Source organism: Vidua chalybeata, chromosome Z, assembly GCF_026979565.1.
Source record: "Vidua chalybeata isolate OUT-0048 chromosome Z, bVidCha1 merged haplotype, whole genome shotgun sequence".
NCBI classification, from domain to species: domain Eukaryota; kingdom Metazoa; phylum Chordata; class Aves; order Passeriformes; family Viduidae; genus Vidua; species Vidua chalybeata.
In genome coordinates, this window is record NC_071570.1 from 45,348,094 (window position 1) to 45,370,150 (window position 22,057).

Below are 22,057 nucleotides of genomic sequence, written 5' to 3' on the forward strand. Positions count from 1 at the left end.
ACAGGACTGGCCCCAGTACAGACCCCTGAGGGACACCACTGGTGACTGGCCCCAGCTGGATGCAGCAGCGTTCACTACCACTCTCTGGGCCCGGCCATCCCATGAGTTCCCAACCCAGCAAAGAGTGCTCATGTCGAAGCCATGGCTCCCAGTTTTTCCAGGAGTGTGCTGTGGGAGACAGTGTCAAAGGCCTTGCTGAAGTCCAGGTACACAACATCCACAGCCTTTCCTGCATCCACCAGGTGAGTCACTTGATCATAAAAGGAGATCAGATTGGTCAGTCACGACCTACCCCTCCTAAACCCATGCTGGCTGGGTCTGATACCCTGGCCATCCTGTAAGTGCTGCATGATGACACACAGTATAAACTGTTTCATTACCTTGCTGGATACTGAGATTAGGCTGACTGGTCTATGATTACCAGGATCCTCCTTCCCACCCTTTTTCTGAATGGGTGTCACATTGGCCAGCTTCCAGTCATCTGGAACCTCCCCAGTGAGCCAGGACTGCTGGTAAATGATGGAGAGCGGCTTTGCAAGCTCATCTGCCAGCTCCCTCATCACCCTGGGATGGATCCCATCTGGGCCCATAGATCTATGAACATCCAGCAACTCAGCAGTTCTCTGATGGCCTCCTCCTGGATAACGAGGCGACCATTCTGTGCCCTGACAACATCTGCCAACCCAGGAGGACAGTTGTCCTGAGGACAAGCTTCCCACTAAAGACTGAGGCAAAGAAGGCATTAAGCACCTCTGCCTTCTCCTCACCTGCAGTTGCTGAGTTCCCTCCCACATCCAGTAGAGAACAAAAGTTGGTCTTAACCTTCCTTTTGTCATTAATGTATTTGTAAAAACATTTTTTATTGTCCTTTACAAAAGTTGCCAAATTAAGTTCAAACTGAGCTTTGGCCTCCCTAACTTTTTTCCTACATGCCCTAGCAACCCCCTAAAATACTTCCTGGGATACCTGACCCTCCTTCCAGAGACGATGCATCCTCTTTTTATTCCTAAGTTCCTTCAAAATCTCGTTGCCCATCCAGGTTTGCCTTGTTAATGTCCAGTCAAAAACAAAATTAGAAATGTGTTTAATAAAAGCCTCACTCAAAAGGGCAATTGCAGGTTGTTTTTTGTTTAAAATGACTCTGTATATGTTAGTGTTAACATGGTGGTCTTCTTCTGTATTTTGGGAAGATGTATTTCATTTACCATACCTGAGTTGGAACATATTGTTCCGTATTTTTTCCTTTATGCTTTGCATTCAGTTAAAATATAAAAGTATTTGGCAGTAGAATATGGTCCTGTCTCTGGAATCATAAATGATTTGTAGTTTGTGGTTAGGATAAAAAAAAAAACATTCTTTCAAAGAAAAAGGTAGAGTCATTAACACTTCTGTGTCTGTGTGTTTGTCACTGTGTGAGCTTAAAAACAAAGGAAGTAATGCCTGTCTTAGAACAGCAGCACAGATGAAAGGTTAGTTATCAACCACATTGACTCCACAATGGGAATGTGATTAGGTGTCATTAAAAGTCCAGAGTTTTTTAGATTTGGCTGACTGCTTTCTGTACATTTCCTACCTAAGTCTAAAGATCAGAAAACAAGCACTAAATCCAAATGTTTTAGTTACTTGCTTTCAAAATTAATGTGAATTCCTGAACTCAAATTCAACTAAGTGACAGACTGTTCCTTATCAAGTGGTTTTTCTCCATGCTTGGAAGGCCTTTCATACCCTCTCACTCTCAAGGATTCCTGAAAAAGCAAAGGAGTTAACTTTGGAAATGTTTAAGGACCTGGGTTCTCCTTACCAATATCTAATGAAAAAATTTTAATGGTCTGTGCAAGACATCCTGCACATTTTAATTCAATGTGAGCTGAGCAATCTCTTCATGTTTAATGTAGTTTAATTTGACTTAATTTTACTTTGGTCTAATATCTCTGCCATCCTGCAGCTGTACTGTAGAACAGTATGTAGCTTGTTGCCTGAAGCTAGTCAGGGAAAAAATAACAATAATTTTATTTGTTCCAAACAATCCCACCCCTTCCTTATCCCCTCAATCCCCAAACACTATCAGAACTCTCCAAAAACCCCACTGTCACCTTAAGGAGGATTTAAATTAGTTGCTGGTAAAGGCCCAATAGCAGGTAAAAAAGTTACTCCTACTTTGTGGTTCTGCTTTTTTACCTTCTGGCATGTGAATGCTCAGATGGATCTGGGTAACTTTTGTAGAAGGACTGTGCAGCTTTGGGACAACATCTTGGGAATGGACTCTCCTATTAAGTGTAGCAGTGATGAGGTATTGTGGATAGTGTTGGCTTTGAGGAGTTGCCTTGCTGGAACTGAAATTGCCTTCTAACCAAATTGAATGACAGTTGGTGTTTAGAACAGCCAGAATTCATCACAGTTACAATCTTAAGTTACAGGTAAAACAGAAGAAATTAAAAACATTCTCCAGCAATTGAAGCAAAAATCAAATGTGAGTGGCCGCTCCATTTCCTGGGTGTTCAGCTGGTTGCCTTGGTGCTTTTCTCTCCTGTGTGGCTGTGGGTGCTCTCTCCTGATGCACAGAGTGTCTTGGACTGCACAGGGAGTAGTTTCATTCCTCTAAAACTAAATGGTGATCTGCTTTATGAGCAAGCATTTAGTGGAAGAGTAGATGGTATTTTCTGTATTCCCCTGCTGGATTAGTTATTGTGGACTGTATGATGCTTCCACATACAGGTTAGAGAGAGTTTTTTTCCTACAGCCTGACAAAAATTTGCAAGAATTAACATATGTACTTTATTTCTGGTACTGGACTGAGAGACTTGCAAAGTATTTTGGAGTAACTAAATCCCTACACCTTAGAGACTTCAATAACTTTCAGACCTTAGAAGCTGTTCTTGGGATAAATTGACAGTCAAGGCCAGTTGCAGATGGTGAACACAGAGGGCTGGAGGCAGTGGGCAGTTTTCTTAGGTAACATCTTCAATGGATTGCTTCATTTGTGAGGGCTATAAAAGCCCAAATACTTATGTAACTATACATACTGGGGTTCAGAAGAAACTTAGAGGAGGAATTTTCCAACTCATTGTGCCAACAGTTACGTGCTTTATTATCAAACTTTTATAGGTGAAATGGAACATGCTTCTGTTATGATATTATAACTCTGTCAGCATATTTCATATCTTAATTTATTTGAAAAAATATGTATCAATTTACATTTACTTCAGTAACAGATTCAGTTATCCTAGCTAATCCTTAACACCTGGATTATTCAGAGATTAGAATTCAGAATTAACTTTTGTCTTTGTTAGTTGTTGCCTTCTCAGCTTACAAAAATCTCAAATTGGACACAGAAAGGAACTTGGAAGTTCCCAGGATGTAGTAGTCCGGATTTTGTGATTTTTGAGGCTTGAACGAACTTGTCTGAAAATGGTCTTAAATTTTATTTGTTCCAAGAGTGGTATAGCCATCTGACTGTAGGGAATAAAGGGAGTGTAATTTGGGGCTTATTTTCCTCAAATCTTTGTCAGAAGACGCTTTTTAGAGAGTGTGTTGTGTGTCTCCCTAGAGTTATTTAAGCAATTTGCTTAATGCTTACATCATCAACTAGCTTTTGTATTGCACAACAATGTATCTGAGTTAGACCACATTCTGTCTTGACAAATAAAATGTGTCTCCTTGCAGCACAGGATGGAGATATAAAACAAAACTTATGAACTTTTTTGGGAAGAATAATCCTGCTCTTGAACATGTTCAGTATGGCAAGACTACTCATTTTGTATGCTTTGAAATTCATAAAATTAATTTCTTGTAATGACTTCTAAATGATTTAAAAAAAAAAAACAGCACAGGAATAGTTTTCCCAAATGACAAGTGATAGGACAAGAGGAAATGGCCTTAAGTTGCACAAGGGGATGTTTAGGTTGGATGTTAGAAAAGATTTCTTCACTCTTAAGGGTTATTGGGCACTAGAAGAGACTGTTCAGGGCAGTGGTTGAATTACCATCCATGGAGGCATTTAAAAGATGTGTAGATATAGTACTGAGGGACACGGTTTAGTGGTGGATTTGGCAGTGCTGAGTTAAAATTTGAACTGAGGATCATAAAGGTCTTTTCCAGCCTAAAGGTCCCCATAATCCTATGCAGTATTTCTGTTTACCTTTGTAGGCTCTGGGCTGTATCCTGTACTTGCTGTGCTTTAGGCAACACCCATTTGAAGATGGAGCTAAACTTCGCATAGTCAATGGGAAATATGTCATCCCACAAAATGACACCCGCTACTCTGTGTTTCATGATCTCATTCGTAAGTTTACAGTGTTATTTTATTTGGTGTCTTTGTGAATACATATTTTTATTAACAGTTGTTTTACTGATAGTTAAATGTTATTGACATGTGAAGGTGAAAAAGGTAAACTGCAGCAACTTCTTATTTTATTAATAATCTTAATACATTATAGAAAAATTACGAAATTTTATGTGGAAGTTGCTTTTTTAGTTTCTTTTAAGTATTTTGCATAGTATCTGAATTAGTCCATTGGAACAACTGGTGTTTTGATTTGGCTTCTTTGAACTTAATTAAAAAATTGTTTGCTTTAGGTTTCAGATAGATTACTGGAAATGTTAATTACTGTTCCAGAAATATATGTGACTGCAATAGTATTAGACACAAAGTTACCTCTGATGTTCTTTATTAACTGATCCCAAGGTGTATTCTTTGAAATATTATTGATCCTATGTAGTGTTGGTTTTTTCCTATGGATACTCTTATGACACTTAATTTGGATATTGATTTAGTAGTTTCTCCACTCTGGTCAGGTGTTTACTTATTGCCCTGGAATGTTTTGAAGAAATTATTATCAGTTGAGAGAAAAGCTTTGAAGGGTTTGTTACATTGTCTGGATCTCCTTTTTTTTAGGCTCCACTTTGAAAGTGAACCCAGAGGAGAGATTGTCAATCACTGAACTTGTGAACCAACTGCAGGAGATTGCAGCAGCTAGGAATGTCAATCCTAAATCCCCCATCACAGAGGTAAAAACGTCTCATAAGGAGTATAATTGATTAGGCCTCCTTTCTGTCCTCTGCAGTGTATGTGCATTTAGTAAAAGATTCCAGAGCAGGTCCCCTGTTCCTTCGTATTTTGAAAATTTTGCACTGATTTATTTCAAAATTCAGTTGAATTGATCAGTATCTCTCATAGGATCTTTGAAAATGTGCCTGTTAAAGCACAGAGACCTTAAAAGAAATTTAGTATTTCTTACTGCTTTTTGAAAACCTTTTTCAATCCTCTTGGTTTAGTATGCTAGCACTCTGTTGGACATGCTGTGTTGTATCATAATTAACTTGCTCAGAAAAGTTTTGTATATGAAGGCTCTGCTTACACTAACTTGAAACCCACTTAGGCATCTCCTATTCAATGCTTAATATGCACTATACTGCAGGTAAGTCAATTAGTGTATCTTAACTTTCTGGCTTTGTCCTGTGGTTTAGTTTGCTTGTTCTTACCAAGGAGCAGTAATTTGCAAGATGGCTAAATTTGCTAATTTAGCAAGATGGCTAAATTAGCAAGAAAATTCTCATCTGGAGTATTATTCTTCTCAGCTCCTGGAGCAAAATGGAGGCTATGGAAACAATGCTCAGCCTCGGACATCTGTGACGTCTGTTTCACAGAGTTCCAAGCCTGCAGGGCAGCTCAACAATTTGTACAATGCAGGTATGTTCCAAAACAGATGTAATTTTAGTGTAAAGACAATTGCGTATCTTCCATGGGGGGAAAAAAGTCATTTGGGGATTCTAGATATTTTGCATTAGTACTAGCTAATTGGTATTTATATCATTGCTTCTAGCCTTGTTTTTTTTTTTTTTTTTTTTTTTTTTTTTGCAAGGTTTGATTTTATGTTGATATGCAAATTTGAATTTCTCAAGTTGATTGCTGTGCAAGATAAAAATTATGTTTCCTATGGAAAATAATTTAAAGTGCACTATTGACCAGTAGAGGCAGGAGTGTTGACGTAAGTGAACTAAAACTTGGTCAAAGTGTGGTTATAAGAAGCAATAATGGTCTAAAAAATAAGAGCTGTAGAGGAAGAGTCTTCAGGTTATGGCAAACAGGTGAAAATAGCTTATTTTAAACCCTGAAATTTTTTGATTCAATGAGGCAATGATATTCGAAAGTGCATTGTCTAAAGAGCAACATTTAATAGGAGTTTGAATTTAACCTGTTAAAAATCCTCGGGTTCTGTATTTTAATTGAAATGTTACCTTGTGGCAGAAGGTACTGAAATCAGGACATAGCCTGAGTTTGTGTTTGACACTGAATTTCTGAGGTAAAAAAAGCGACAGTTGCCTATGCTTTTCAAGAGGAACTATTTAATGTCAAATGTGTTACAACATAATAAGATAGCAGCTATTTGTGTTGTGTTGTTATCACTTCATGTTAAAATGGGCTTAATGTCTGGCTAAATACAGAGAGCTTAATAAATGCAGAAGAAATTGTAGGGGTTCTGGTTATGGACCATAGTAGTTCAGTAATGCCTGGAAGTTGTTGACCTCATGTATGTTTATTTTAGAGTGCAAAAAGTCTGTATGAGGAAGAAATACTTCCATAAGCACCTAGGTCCACCTCTCATTTTCTCTCCTGCCCAAAAAGACTTTGGACCCCACCCATGATACTTTGAAGTGCATCTGACAGTGACAGTAGTCACTTCCAAAAGATCTGTGTCTGACAGCCTCAAAGGAAAAAGGCAGCAGTCTAAGTTTGGTCTAGTGGCTATCCAGTCAGCACTTCCAGTAACAGCTGTAGCTGGTACTGTCTTGAATCCAGCTAATTATGGGAGCATTGTCCAGGCTGGACTTCAGGAGAGGATTGCACTGTAGGATGTCAGTGGTGAGGAGGAGGAGTTGGAGTTCCATTTGAGAAAAGCAGTTGTTGGATTAGCAGAACTAAATGGAATCAACCAAAACATGTCTCCAAAATGACACAATTAAAAGCTGACATACTTAGTCTGTAGAAATAGATAATCCAAAGTACAATCAGTTGAAAATACTCAATATAGTAAAGAAAATAAGCTTCATAGGCTTATTTACATCTAGTTTTTTACTATTCTTTCTGCACCTGGATTAACTATTATATCTGAATATGGAGCCCTTCAATTAATGTAGAAGATATCAAGGGACTATTTGATATTGTATGCAGTTTTCCTTCCAGCTTGATATTTCTTGCTTGATATTAATTATGATGAACTGTCAATGAGGCAAGGGATATTAATTTTCATGAGGAAATGTTAAAATTGGATAACATTTATTGCACTAATAATGTGTGTATATCAATTTCTGTGGAAGAATCCAGCATCCTAATGCAATTATAATCAAAAGTCTGTCTAGTCATCTGTTTCGTGCAAGAATGCCTACTATTTGTTGTATACCATATCACTTGTTGTAATCATATCAATAGGTGTATTGTGCTGTGATGTTGTGTCATCTGGGATGTTGTGCTTAAAACTTAAGCTTAATTATGCCAGCTGCTTCTGAAGCCCTACATTAAAATGTGTCTACTGGAGGTGATTAAGTAGATCTGCTTATGATAAGCTGCACTTCAGAAAGTGCAAAACTAAAGAAAGGCAATGGTTGCATTGATACTATGAAACATATGCCTTACTCCCAGAATTTTCTATCTTGTTTTCTCATAAATACAGACAGCAAAATAAACAATGTGTTAGGTATATTACTGGTACTTCCTTACTGCTGGAAGTACTATTTTTTTGCATAGGTCATAGTTAAGGCGAACTTTGGAACTGTGAGCCATACAGCAAGGTATAGCCTGTATGTGCATTCACTTTATTCCAACTTTAAAGGCAACATACTTTAAGTCATATCCTGGAATGGGCTCCATAATAAAGTACAATTATTTTTATTCAACTACTCTAGGCCTGACCGTTGCGGAATGTGACCAGACTTATGGAGGGTTCTTTGATATTCTGAGGGGTGGAACAGAGCGATTTTTCACTAATATTAAGGATACATCTTCTAAAGTTATCCAGTCTGTGGCCAAGTGAGTAAAAAAAATACAAAAAAAAAATTGTGCTGATAAGAGTTCTAAATGAAGGAGTTTACTCCAGAAATGGTAAATTCAGCATATTTGTCCAAGTTTGAGCTGTAATAGCTGATAGCTACACCCTGAGACTTTATGTATGATACTTATACGAAAGTTACTTCAACAGTCATGTACTAGAATTGAAAATGTTGCAGTAAGAGCCTGTCTGTAAGTACTACTTGCCCTGCTGTACTTTAAATACTGAAAACTTTTGAGACGTGAGGAGGTGGGGGTTGAGCAGCATGGAGAATTGAATTATTATTTAGGGCCTTCATGAATAAAAGAGGAATTAAAAAGATGGAGTGGTGAAATGTACAAATCAAGGGAACAGATGTGAGGAGGGAAAAACACCTGCAGGGAAATAAGCTCTTCAGTTTAGTTTCCAGGTGGAATCCTATGCCTTCTAGACAGTATGAGAGGCACACTTTTGTCTCCTGTGCCCTGTATTACATGTATAACTCTCAAGTTTAGAGGTGTATGTTTTCAGATTCGTATTGTGTGATTACTTTTTTTTCTAATCAGGTTATCAGTCCCATTTAAATATTTCTAATACTTCTTTATGATCAATATTAATCAGTCTGTACAATTTATACATTTTTAGCTCATAATAAAATTCTATGCAGTGCTAAAGGGTTTTCTTAGTTCTAATGAGAGCAGGTAAGTTACTACTGAATACTTGGTCTGAATTAGAGACTCCCAAAAATACTGAACTCTATTTCTCACTGTAGGCTTTGTCTTCCTTTAGTTGGGATATTGTGTTACAGCTTGTGAAATATATTTCTTCATATGTAGGTTTTTTCAGAATTCGGGTGTTACTTGTGCATAGTACTGCTTTTAAAGTATTTATAATAATCAGGTAAGTTAGATTTGTAGATACTGCAACTCTGTATCCACTTCAAGTGTGTTTTTAGCTGTTGGCTCTTACACTTAGTCTGTTAAAACTTCTAAATATGGCTTAGAAAGGCCAGGTCTTCTATTTTTTAAAAGTTGCAAAAGCTGCACTGCTTTGGTTTGTCATTAAGCTTTCTATAGAAGTAACCGGGGCAGTGGCATTTAACTTTTCTCCCTGGGAAAATCACATGGACACAGGGCAGGGAGGTGTACAAGGGGAGCAAACAATTGCATGATGAAAAGCATTTTTGACGAAGTTATAAGCCCTACTTTCCCATGGCTGTCTACTAGATCTTACTATGTTTTTATTGTACACTACATGCATCTGAAATACTCCTACACTTCTTTTTCTTATTCTCTTGACTCCACATGACTTTCTGGGTGCACCTTCATCACTTAGTTATGTTTGAAGCCGTTTTCTCTTCCTGCTCTTGCAAGTGGTTTCTTCGCTAAAGGCTACTGGAAGTTTAATCACTTTTTTGAATTTCATCTTGTGCAGTTTTTCTCTTTTCTAGCATTGGGTTAGGACTGTCTAAAATGGACTTTTTAATATGGAATGGCTTGTGTTGTTCCTACACCTTATTTTTATTTCTCTTACCTTACAGATGTGTGTAGCTTTTTGCTTTGTGTGGTTTCCTTTGCTTCCGTAGTAAATGTAGTGGGCAAGGAATAAAACAGTAACTGTATATCCAACCACATCTGCAGAGCTCATCTAGCAACTTCTGAAGTATTGGACAGTGAGTACTTGCTGTCTGAAAAGATTCTGTTCAGTTCTCATGCTCTTCTCTACAACTGTCTGTTTAGATTATGGTGACTGCCCAAATAAGTCTTGCATCTGTCTTATTGCTGAGACTTAGTATGCCTCTTCTCAGTTGCTAGTTAGTGTTCTGTGGCTGAACACAACAGCTTAGTGCATGGCTTGCTAAATATTAGTCGAAGGAAAGCTTACTACTTTTACCTCATTTGTTTGAATTACAGTAAGTCACATATGGACGTTTACTAGAATTGAGTATCTTGAAAATGTAATTGTTTGACCTCATACTAGTTTGTAGCTTTTAATGTGAAGCTATGTTGTCATATCCAAATAAGATCAATTAGCCAGAGACCTTTTCAAGCTACTGAGGAATACACATTTGTATGGACTGTGGTGGATTGACAGTCTTGTCAGACAGTGTATGCTATGTCCCAAGACTGATCATGAGGAGATCAGTCCCTCTCAGATGGATGAATAAAGATGGACTCAGTTGGATGAATAAAGGTTTTGTTTAGGTGACTCTTGACCATCACCTTTGGCACAATAAGTGAAGCTATCAAATTTGTGTTTAAGTTCTGCACTATCATAAGCAAATCTTGGTTTTGTGGAGCACCCTCTGTCTCTATACAGCTGGGTTTTTCTTTTCATGTGTCATCTGAGTGGATTTAGTCATTGGACTGAGGAGTGGGAAAAAAAGAGGAAATGCTCCAAGCATTTAATTCTGCTAGTGAGAATCAGTTACTTTAATACTTCTTTTTCCAGTGACTGAAAGACAAACTCTCTTCACTTGTAATTTACCAATATTATTTAGCAGCCCTGAGTTGTGTAGTTTTTCTTCTTTGTATTGCCTTATATTTTGAATCCTTACTGTATTTAACAGTGAAGTGGCAAAACATGAATTAACATGACTAATAGTTACTGTTCTGTAGGGCCTAAGGTAGGCTTATGTCCTTTAATATTTTAACATTGCTAGCATTTAACATTCACTGTTCTGCTGAGAGTTCCACCACTGGGCTCGTGCATTCTTAAACTGTGTTTTAATCAAGCTGAACTGTTATTTCTTTGTTTGCATCTGCTGTAGGGCATGTCTGTTTCTGTCATATTCATTTTCTGCCTTCACAAACTTGTGCTGTGGGTATAGCTGATACAATTGGTAATGTGAGAATACCTATTCTGCTGTTGCATCTTTGACTGCCTTTCCAAAACTCTTCAACCAACATAAGAAGCAGACATTCTGGAAAAATTAAAATGTCTCTTCTTTGTCATGCATTTTCCTCACTCCACTTAAGCACTTTTGGAGTCTATAACTTCATAAGGTTGGCTCTCTCCTTCCTACTTGTCATTGCTTTTTTGAATTACAGGGTTACTTCCTTTGTCTGCAGACAGACTTCTATCTTGCCAAATCCAAACTACAGTGTAAGATTTAAGTATTTTGTTGTTGTGATAAAAAAACTTAACTTTTTCTTTTCTGTAGCTGCCTTTAGCTTAATTCTGATTTTGGTCTCTTGTTATTCCTAATAAATGATGAAATCTGAAAACTGAAACAGACATTGCAGTCTGCTCAGAATAGGAGAGTAAATGAGGACCCACCTTCATTGTCCCCCAGGCTACCTCAGTTGCAAGTGTCATAACCTCTGTTACAGGTTCAGGCCAGGCAGATGCAGCAGCTTATAGTTACATGAGAGAACAAAGAGCAACGGAGATTCAGCCCTCTTGTTACAAACTGCCTTAAAAGCAAGTACCAGGGTGGAGATGGAGAAGCTATGCATTGCTTTGTGAAGTGGCACCATCTGCACAGACAGGAGCCTCGATCCAGCAGATGTGTCCATATGTGCCTGAAAGCTCAGCCTGCAGCTGTGCAGCCACAGCATTTCTCTGTTAAGCTCAGAGAACTCTTTTTTTCCTCGCTTGTGGAGCTTCTGTGCCCTTTTTTGGGAACCAGTTTTTATGCTTATTGAGGCCTGCATCCATACAGGTTACAAATGCCCTGCCAAAAAACATAGCTAAGTGTTTTAAGGATCAGATTTTCACTGGTATTGAAAGCAGCAGGCAAAACTTATGATCATGTCTTCCTTTGCTTTGTCAGAACAATCTCTTTTGCTGAAAAGATTATAATGTAGTAATCTAGGAACAATTAGGTGACTTTTATGCTTTCTTTCTTGGATTTTAAGGTAATTTTTTTTCTTGTTTAGCATTTTATTTCATGGATCTTTGCATTGCACTAGGTAGTTGCATGATTAATTTAGTTTCATGAAGCAAAATCAAGTGGGAACAGATTGAAGTGAATTTTAGCGCTGTTTTTCTTCCTGGAATTTAAAAAATAAACTGAAAAAAAAGATGGAGACATATTTTTTTCTAATCTTATAAGTGTAGAGGAAGATTGCCTAGTGTTAGGAGAGTATTTAAATTAATGGTTTATATGCTCACATTGTAGCTGTGCTGGTTAGTCTGTCATTCTTTGTTCTTTATCATCTTCAGTTGTTAGTAAACAGATGGTACTGTTGTAGAATTTTGTTCTGTATGTTATCTAGTTTATTTTGTGAGTTCAGTTGCTAATTTTAGTTCCATTGTTTTTAATTTGCTGGAATGGTCTTTTGTTTAATATTACTTATGGTCTTTAGGTGCATCTAGTCTCTGGCAAGAATGATAATGCCAACCATTTACACAGTGAGAAGTTTTTAACATGTAGTTAGAACTTCTTTTTTTTGCTTTGATATTTATTCTGCAAAATCAGTATTCATGTCTTACTTGCTTAATTTCATAGAATAAAACATTAGTTTTGATTGAAAGCAGTATCTGATTCTAATCCCTGAGCAGTGGGCAGGGACACCTTCAACTAGAACAGACTAATATCCATCTGCTCTCTTTCAGTTTAAAGCCATTTATTCATATCCTGTCATTACATGCCCTTGCAAAAAGTCCCTCTTCAGCTTTCTTGTAGGCCCCCATTAGATATTGTAAGGAAATAACCCCCTGTGTCCATACAGAGACTAGACTAGTCTAGTCCTGTCCCATAGTGAAGTAGTCCCTGTTTTGAAGAAGTCTGGTATCGTCAGAGAAGAGATTAAATGTTGGTGTCATATCATACTTTTTTTTTTTTTTTGAGCTTAATTAGACCCTTAAAAACACACAGAGTTTCCCATGTTGGGCCACAGACTGAAAACACTCTATGTCTGTGTTCGCATGCTTTTCTTCTGTTATATATATAATGTGTATTTTTGATCAGTCATGCTAACCTCCATCATTACTAGCAAGCAGGAAAAAATCAAAACTTAGTGTTCTTTCTTGGTGTTTCAAAATTTGAGTGTAGCATCCTAGGTCTGCTCTTCTAAGCAGTGTCTTGAAATTTTATTGTGATATAGTTTTGTTAGTTGTGATATAGAGTTTTGCCTCTGATTTAATGAAATACGCATCATAGTGTTTTAATGACATTTTGATATTCTGAAGTTAGTAGGCTACTGAGATATTTAATTTAGTGTAAATCGAAATCACCCATTAGTCTAAATCAAATTCTGTTGGTGAGTTTTGTTCTTTTGCCAATCCAGGAGTACAGACCAGTGTAGTTACACTCAAGGCTGTTGGCCTACACTGGCTCTTTTCAGTTTTTTTCTCTTGCTTTTTCATTCTGCTACATAGCAGATACCATAGAAACAAAAAAATAATAGTGGTCTTAAATTAATTAATTGTTGACATAATGTGGATGATTAGGTAAAGGTGCAGGGAATTGACCTAAGGATCACTGGGAGATTTTTTTGAAAAAGCTGCACTTTTAAACTGTGCACAGTTGTATGAGAGAGAGATGAATAATGACTAATGCCTTGCTCACTTATGGGAGTTCTGGAAGTGAATTTTTGTAAGAATTATTTAAACAAGGTAAGAGATTCAGGTGCACTCTGTGTTGAGTATAAGTAGCTTGAGGTGCAGCTGCAGTGGGAGCTGCAGGTTGAGCTCTGACTGGGAGCCTGAGGCAAGAGGTCCGGAATTGCCAATGTTTAGCACAGCAAAGGGCACAGGGACCTGTGACCAGACAGGTGACTGGACACTGGGGCACTGAGCAGGAAGACGCCAGACTTTGGCACCCATAAACTGTGAGAGTATAAAAGCTTGCAGTTTCCTTTCTTGGGAGTCCCTCCTGGGAGGCAGCAGTTCCAGCTCTTACTCTGTTGCTGCAGGAGGATTAAATTTCTTTAAGCAATCACAGGTCTGGGACTCTGCCATGGGAAGCCTGGGGTCCAACTGGTAAGGAAACCTGGTCTGACTGTGTGAGTACAGGATGTGTAGGGAGTCAAGCAGGACACCCGTTGGCTCTGCAGCTGCAAAAGGGCTTCAGTCCTGGCAGTGACAGGTCTGGTGGTGGTTCAAGTGTGCTGCCAGAGATTTTCCTGAATGGCTAGACAGGGAAGTGTTCTTAACACTATCCATATGGAATTTAGATGTTGGGCAGCATGGCCATCTGTGATAGTAACATGCCATGTAATTTAAACTTTGTTGTTCAACTAGTAGTCTTTCTTTTAAGCATTGAGATATTCTTCATTAAAGATATGAACATATCATCATTAGGCTTTCAAACTGACACCCTTCAGAGCATTTTTATCAGTAAGAGCAGAGGCTAGAGGAGTGAGTTAAAGATTAAAGGTATCTGTACAAAACCCCACAGATGGTTTTGGTGCAACTAATTTAAATGAGTAACTGCTTAAACACGGTCTCTGTTCCGAAAGCTCTGTTTTGTGAATGTAACAAGCCTCATATGGAAGAAATGAAACATTATTCATGATGGTGGGTGCCACCTGAGAGATCTGGCTTTTAGACTTATGGCTTGAATGTTTATATGTCCCAGTATTAAAACCAATGTGTTCTCTTTCAGTTATGCAAAAGGAGACTTGGATATATCATACATCACTTCCAGAATTGCTGGTATGATATCTATATATTTGTTAAGCGTAATTTCTCCTTGCTCTTAATACATGAAAAAATTCACTTGCTGTTTGTTCTGTCTTCAGTGATGTCCTTTCCAGCTGAGGGTGTAGAATCTGCCATCAAAAATAACATAGAAGATGTGCGGTTGTGTCTGGACTCTAAACATCCTGGTCATTATGCTGTGTACAATCTCTCTCCAAGAACATATAGACCTTCAAGATTCCATAACAGGGTGTGTATAGTTTTTGTGTATTTCTCTAAAAGGCCTTGAAACATAATGTTTTCATTATACCTTCAGCTTTTTATTGTAAAATAGGTTAAAGTAGGTTAATCAAAAAGATGACAAAAGAGCACAAGGTCAAAGAGTTACCTGTATTTTCCTTGTCTTTGCTTTAAAACCAAACTTAAGTAGTAGCAGACTAATCTTTAATCTTAAAAAGTCTTACTAATCTTAAACAGACTAAAGTCTGTTTTTTCTAGGATAGTAATATCTTTGCAAACATGCTCATGTACCTTATGTGTTTCAAATTTAAGTGGGGAATACTTAAAGTAATGAAACTCTTACTAAAATGTCAATCTCTCTTATATTCTACCATTTTCCTCTATCGAGGACGTGGTGACTGATTTGCATAACCTGTTCACTGGAATTTCTCCTTGTCCCATTACATACCATTTGACTCCTATATGACACAACCATAGCTGACTGATTGTTTCCACCATCTTCAGTATGGTTGTAGGTTAGCTGAGCCTCCATTATCCTTCCTGGCAATTTCTCTGATACTGCTATGAAAGCATTTGCCTAATTCAGCAACAAGGTATTGAGAACATCTTGTTAGATGCTAAGATACTGGACTTCAGTATTTGCTCCTGTCCTGGCTCAACAGTTGGGACTGTTACTGTGTTGTGAGTTGTCCAGCACCTTAACAGTCTGTAGTGATCATGCCCCTTCCACACAATACTATCTGCCAAGAAGAGGGTCTAGAACCATTATTTGTTACAGAATAATAAAGCCTTTTGACCTTATTATATAGAGCCATCCTTGGCATTATTTCAGTTATCAGAGTTGACTTTGAATTTTGGGGTGAGGTATATTTAATGTATTCCTTCTAGTGCTATCACTTCCTTTAGTTTCCTTGTAAACAAGATAAAGTATTATCACACCTGGAAGAAAACATTACTGCCTCTTTGGATGAATGCAGTCAGCTTCTTTATGTGTATCTGGTTCAATATGAGGTCCAGGCAGAGGCTATTCAAGATGGAAGGCAAAAAAGCTTGATTACGCAGGAAATCTACTGCATGATTATTTGTAGCAGGTACCTAAAAGCAAAATGTTCAGCAATTCTTTTTAGCACTAGATTGCTGGAAAGTCTGAGACGGATGTGGTGAACTGATTTATTCCACATCCTGCAAAGTGATCAGTCTCTGTTTATGGAAGGATAAATTCTGTGACTGGGAATTTGCTTACCAATGGATTTTTTTTGGGTATGCAAGTCTGAGGTGTCTATACACCTGGTATTTCTGATGTGTTGGTACTAAGAATGGTAATATGATCTTTGTTTTATTCAGAAGTCATAGTAGGTCATAATTAGTTGAAACATAACAGGTTCATGACCACTTTATTGTTTGGGAGTATTTAGGAAGGCAGTTATTTTACTTGGAAACAAAGTCTAATTGTATTAGGAACTCTTACCTGCCTATTCTTGAAATTCAGATGTTTAGCAATACTGACTAACTTCATTGTTCAGTGCTGGATGAGAGCAGCTATGTAAGAACCTAAAGAACATTAGGTTTACTTTAATAATGGCAAAAGATGATTATGGTAAGCCGTTAAACATGATCAGAGGAGAACAGCTTCTAAAATTTTTAATTCTGACACTTTGCTTAGAAGGTATTTATGAAATTACATATTATTGGTTTCTTGCTGTTTGTTATCTGTATAGATCTTCTACAAATTTCTTTAATCTTGGTTAAAATTAATGGTGGTTTTGAAACTAGCTTCTCTGCTAGTTTTGAGTCCTTTTTGGAATAGGTTGCTCTGAGAGTTTGGGCACTATCCATAATTCTGCTAATTGTCAGTACACTTAGAGCTTAAAACACAGCTAAAGAAACAGAAAGTAATGTTGTTTTTGTTACCTCTTGTAGGAAACCTAGTGTTTGAGTGGAAAGTAAATGGTAAATTAAAAGGAAAAAAGTCAATACTTGTTGTTTTTTTGAATACACTTTTTTTAGGCTGTGTTCTGGTCTGAAGCTGCAATGCTTCAATATGATTCTTTTGCAGCATTGTGATTTAACTTCAGCCAGCAACCAAGCCACTTGCTTATTCCTCCCTGGTAGAAATGGGGAGGGAATCATAAGGTGAAAGTGAGAACTCATGGGTTGAAATAAAAGCAGTTTAATAGGTAAAGCAAAAACCACAGGTACAAGCTAAGCAAAACAAGGAATTTATCCACCTTTTCCCATGGGCAGGCAGGTGTACAGGAATGCAGGGCTCCATCATGCATTATGATTCCTTTGGAAGACAAACAGCATTGCTCTAAATGTTTCCTCTTCCATTCTTTTTCCCAGAGATTTATGGGTTGAGCATGATGTCCTATGTTATGGAATATTCCTTTGGTTAGCTGGGGTCACTTGTCCTGGCTATGTCCCCTCCCAGCTTCTTATGCACTCCAAGTCTGCTTGCTGGTCAGGTGATGTGAGAGGCAGAAAAGATCTTAACTCTGTCTAAGCTGTGCTTACCAATAAAAAAAACAACAAACCTGAGTTATCAACACTGGTTCCTTCACAAATACAAAACAGAGCCTCATTTAGTTACTACAGAGAAAATTACTCCAGCTGAAACCAGCACACACTACTGTTGTAATATTTGAGATGTACTGAAGCCCACATTGAATCATGTGGTGAACAGGGATATAGAAGATTTTTTTGCCTTAGCTTTTCTTTGTTTACTGGTGACTTTACATAAGGTTGCACTAACAAAGAAATGTGCAATGTAAATCTCTTGCAAAGTGATGCTTTCTGAAATGGCCTTATTTTTAAATTAAAATACTAGAGTATAATGAAAAGTTGTAGGAGTCTTAGACTGTTTATTTCAGCCTTTTCTTCCTGTGCTTGGCACAAACACAGTTTTTTGTGATAATCAGTTCAGGTAATTTATCTGAGAGTAACCCTTGAACTCTTTAGATAGGAAAACATGTTGCTGATAGGGATACTTGGTCTTCAATATCTGGCAATTGCAGTTGAGACTAAAAACAAATACAAAAAAATTTTCAAATACAAACAAAAAGCTTAATTTATAACTTGCTTCCTCAATCCTTAATATATCTACTCTTTAGATGTTTCAGGTGCCCCAAGAATCAAATTTCATATGCTACATCCTTACTGGGCAGTTGATTTTAAGTTGATTCTTAGCAGTGAAGCTGATTTTTTGTTAGTGTTTTGAAACAGTAATTGTAAATGGAATATTACTGAACTATTCAAGCTCTTTGAACAAAGGACAAATATTCAAAGAAGTCTTATCTTTCTGTTGTTGGGTTTTTTTGGGGTTTTTTTGGTGTTTTTTTGTATGTGCACAAATTAAGTTGAAAGCTATTTTATTTTAATCCTTGCTCTAAGAATATTTCAGGTAGTTATCTGAGTACTTGATACTTTTTGTGCAGCAGATTTGTAGACAGAACTGAAGTTTTATTGCACTTCATCCTAAAAAATGGTGTTTACACTGTGTAACACTGCTTTTCTTGAGTGTATTTCTTAATTTCAACATGAAGGTGGTATTCAAATGTAAAATTGCCTTGTAGACATATGCATAACCTAAGTTGTGGATATGTGACAATATTATACTGTTTCTCATGTCTATTTGTCTCTTGTCTCTCTCATTGCAGGTTTCTGAATGTGGCTGGCCAGCAAGACGAGCACCAAATCTTCAGAATCTCTATAGCATATGCAAGAACATGCATTTATGGCTGAAACGAGACCAGAAAAATGTTTGCATTGTGCATTGCCTTGTAAGAAATTGGTTTAAGTCTGAAGTGCTTTATTCAATAGAGCTTTAAATTCTGAAGAAGGGTGCTGGTATCCATTCAGTTTGTGGTTGTTACTGGCTTTCTTTACTGGATGTCCCAGGGTCAATTCCTTCCTGCTGTGTTTGTGGGGAATTTATTTGCATCAATTTTCTCCTTAGGGAAATTGGTATGGTAATATAGCCATTGCTTGCTTGCATTTAGAGTGAAAGGCAGTATACAGGCAGTATTAAGGGAAAGTATCCTTTGGAAGAAAAACAAAATCTGCTCTACTCTTTCAGTATTTGATCCAGTTTTTGTTTTCTGTGTGATAGATGGATGTACACTGCTTATGCCATTACTGTCCATTTAGAATATAATCTGTAGCCACAGAATTTCAGAAACTGACAGTAAGACTTCTGATTTACCTGATTTTGGTGGCAGCAGATTGCTCTGTACATTTCACTATTCTCCAAAGTATTAACTTTTATATAACCAAAAAAAGCAATAGAAATGTCTCTATAGAGCCACCTCATGTCAAACATGGTGGGAGGAATGAATTTAAAGAATACTTTGCTCAGAATTTGAAAATTAGGTCACTCTTACATTTATTTAAAAGAATTGCATGTGAAATTTTGACATTCTTATTTTGCTACAGAGTAAAAAGTGAAATGTGACTATGTGACAATACTTGCAAAGCTGCTGGAAAGCATTCAAAACCTGTCTGGTGATATGGTATGGCCATCAATAGGGAGTATCACTATCAGAGTCAAAACCAGGATTTGTTAATCTGACAAATGATATTTGTGAGTTATGTAGTGTTTTGCAAGTAAAAAGCCATTTCATGTCAGATCCTGAAAGCCAGTGCAATTTTCAGTGCTGCTGTGAGGTTAGGTATCTAATTCTATATAAATACAATACTTCTACTACCTCAGCGTCACGTGATTGCTGGTCAAGTAGGTAAGAAGCAGATGTGATGAATTACCACCAGTTTTTGTAACATCTTTCCCTTGAAGTGTTTGTTCAAGATACCTAACTAATTTCTTTTTCTCATGTGTGAGGCAAACTTTTGTACATACATGGCTTTGTGCCGGATGTGATGTAAAGTGTACACCAGAACATTAAGAAATGAATGATAAAAATTCTGTTCCACGTTACTAGCCAGCAAACGTGGAGAAGTCTTTTTCTGTCAACCATTATCTCTTTCAAATCTGCCTTTTATATTACAGGGATGTATCTGGGATACATGTGTAGCAGGGATTCCTGCAGAAAGAAGCTCAGTTGTAATCTCTTTCTCTTTGTTTCATGGCAAGCTCTTCATAGTTTTAGACAGAAGTCTAAAGAATTCAGTGTGGTTTAGTTCTTCTGAGTCTTTGTACTTTTCTTGCAGAAGTCCATGGCTGTCAGTCAAAAATAGCAGTGTTCTGGGATTTCAGATAACAGCCAGGAAACAAATTTAAAAAATGAGTATTAGTGACAGTAAGGTAAAGAACATCAATTAAAAATTTCAAATAGTGTTACGCTAAAGTAGTTATTCACATTTGAACAGGAAAATAATATGTAATGTATTTTGTGTGGTGTGGAAGTTAAATGAAAAGCTTTCATTTAAGTGTGTACATGTAATGTTGTACACTCAGCTACAAACTTCAAATCAAATAATAACACTAGCCTTTTGACATAATGACATTAAATAATGATCAGATATAGGATACATAATGGGATGTTCTTCAGTAACTTCAATCATGCTTTTTCCACTAGATTTACTAAGAAAGCTACTTTCCTTTTTTTTTACTAGGATGGAAGAGCAGCATCTGCTGTTGTAGTCTGTTCTTTTCTGTGTTTTTGTCGCCTCTTCACTACTGCTGAAGCTGCTGTTTATATGTTCAGTATGAAACGCTGTCCACCTGGCATTTGGCCTTCTCATAAAAGGTACTGTAAGGTACTGTTGAAGCAAGTAGTTATTCAGTTCTGAATATGGTATAGGATGTGTTTAGAAAGATAAATTCTTTCAATAATGTCTGTGTTCAAACATCTGATTTTCCAAGTACTTTGCTGTATTGTGAATTAAAGGTAGTTCTGAATTTTCTGAGCCTGTAAGTACCCATCAGAAATGGGTCAAGTATACCCTGTGGTGAAGAAGTGTAAGGAGTGAAGACAAGGGTATGCAGAGCTTTTGAATGCTTTCTTAATTATAAAATCCCCTTCCACATCTGTAAGATTTATTTCATGTTTCCCAGTTTAATACAATATGTTTTATTATGTCAGAACACGGCAAGCTCTGAGGGAATACCAGAAATTATTTTTATCAATTGGGTAAAAACGCCTAGTGCTTTTTTTCAGAGTGCATGCAGAGGTGACTTGCATATGTTTTGACAAATGTTTTAAAATGTTTATTTGACTTAATTTGATAGATCTTATAACTGTGAAGTATGACTAACAAGTGACACTGTCAGTAAGGGTGTTTCCTGAAAAAAGGATTAGATTTTGAAGGATGGGAAATAAAGTATTAATACAGTATAAATGACAGATTATTTTTTGTACACATTTACTTCATGTATACTTAAGGGGTTCTCCACAAAATAATATATAACAATCAGGACAAATTTAAAGCCTTTAGGAAGATTTGAGTGATCCATTATGTATAAGATACAAAGTAAATAGTTCTCCTAGATTAGTGTTTTAAGACCTTTTGAAATAGTGACTAGTTTATTTTACAAGTATTTATATGTAAAGCTACAGACCCTTTTGTGTCATTCTATCAGATTTGAAAATCTGTTTGCTGGAGGTGGTGGTAAACGTTCCCATTGTTTCACTGTTAACGCTTAACAATGCTTAGTGACTGGGTAAGATGTAACTTGTTTATTGGTTCACCCGTTTCTTAGAATTTTGTGCTCTGACTAAATGAGTACCATCTGTTTTTGGCAGATACATTGAGTACATGTGTGACATGATGGCTGAAGAGCCCATTATTCCTCACAGCAAGCCCATCCTGGTCAGATCAATTGTCATGACTCCCGTTCCACTTTTCAGTAAGCAGCGTAATGGCTGCAGGCCTTTTTGTGAGATTTATGTGGGAGATGAGAGAGTAACCACTACCTCCCAGGAATATGACAAAATGAAGTAAGTACAGATTATGAGTTGCTTTGAAACAGCAAGTTATGTTTTTCTAGATTCTAGCATTTACAAGTTTTTAAAAGGGACAGATTCCTTTGTCCCCTTTTAGCTGGTCTCAAAAGGTGAATCATGAATCTGGCTATTACAGCAGCTGGTCTTGCAGAACAGTAGGGGCGATAGTGAGTTAGCACACTGGATGCTGTGAGGCAGTGAGCAAGACCCTCTTCTCACTCCATGTGATGTAAGACTGGGAACATTGATCCCTGGTGTACTTGTGCTGACCTTAACATTGTGGCTCAGTCTTGGAAACCATAAGGA

At 37.2% G+C, this 22,057-nt stretch overlaps 1 protein-coding gene across 4 annotated transcripts in view; it reads left to right on the forward strand.

Moving 5' to 3' along the window:
• GAK (cyclin G associated kinase) overlaps positions 1-22,057 on the forward strand; it is a 67,080-nt gene that overhangs the window by 16,164 nt on the left and 28,859 nt on the right. For all 4 annotated transcript variants that reach the window (XM_053969151.1, XM_053969152.1, XM_053969154.1 and 1 more), the window contains 9 exons: positions 4,147-4,282; positions 4,895-5,007; positions 5,578-5,689; positions 7,903-8,026; positions 14,578-14,627; positions 14,714-14,862; positions 18,509-18,631; positions 20,421-20,554; positions 21,551-21,745. In XM_053969151.1, the coding sequence (XP_053825126.1) occupies positions 4,147-4,282; positions 4,895-5,007; positions 5,578-5,689; positions 7,903-8,026; positions 14,578-14,627; positions 14,714-14,862; positions 18,509-18,631; positions 20,421-20,554; positions 21,551-21,745 (1,136 nt within the window). The remainder of the gene's footprint in view (positions 1-4,146; positions 4,283-4,894; positions 5,008-5,577; positions 5,690-7,902; positions 8,027-14,577; positions 14,628-14,713; positions 14,863-18,508; positions 18,632-20,420; positions 20,555-21,550; positions 21,746-22,057) is intronic.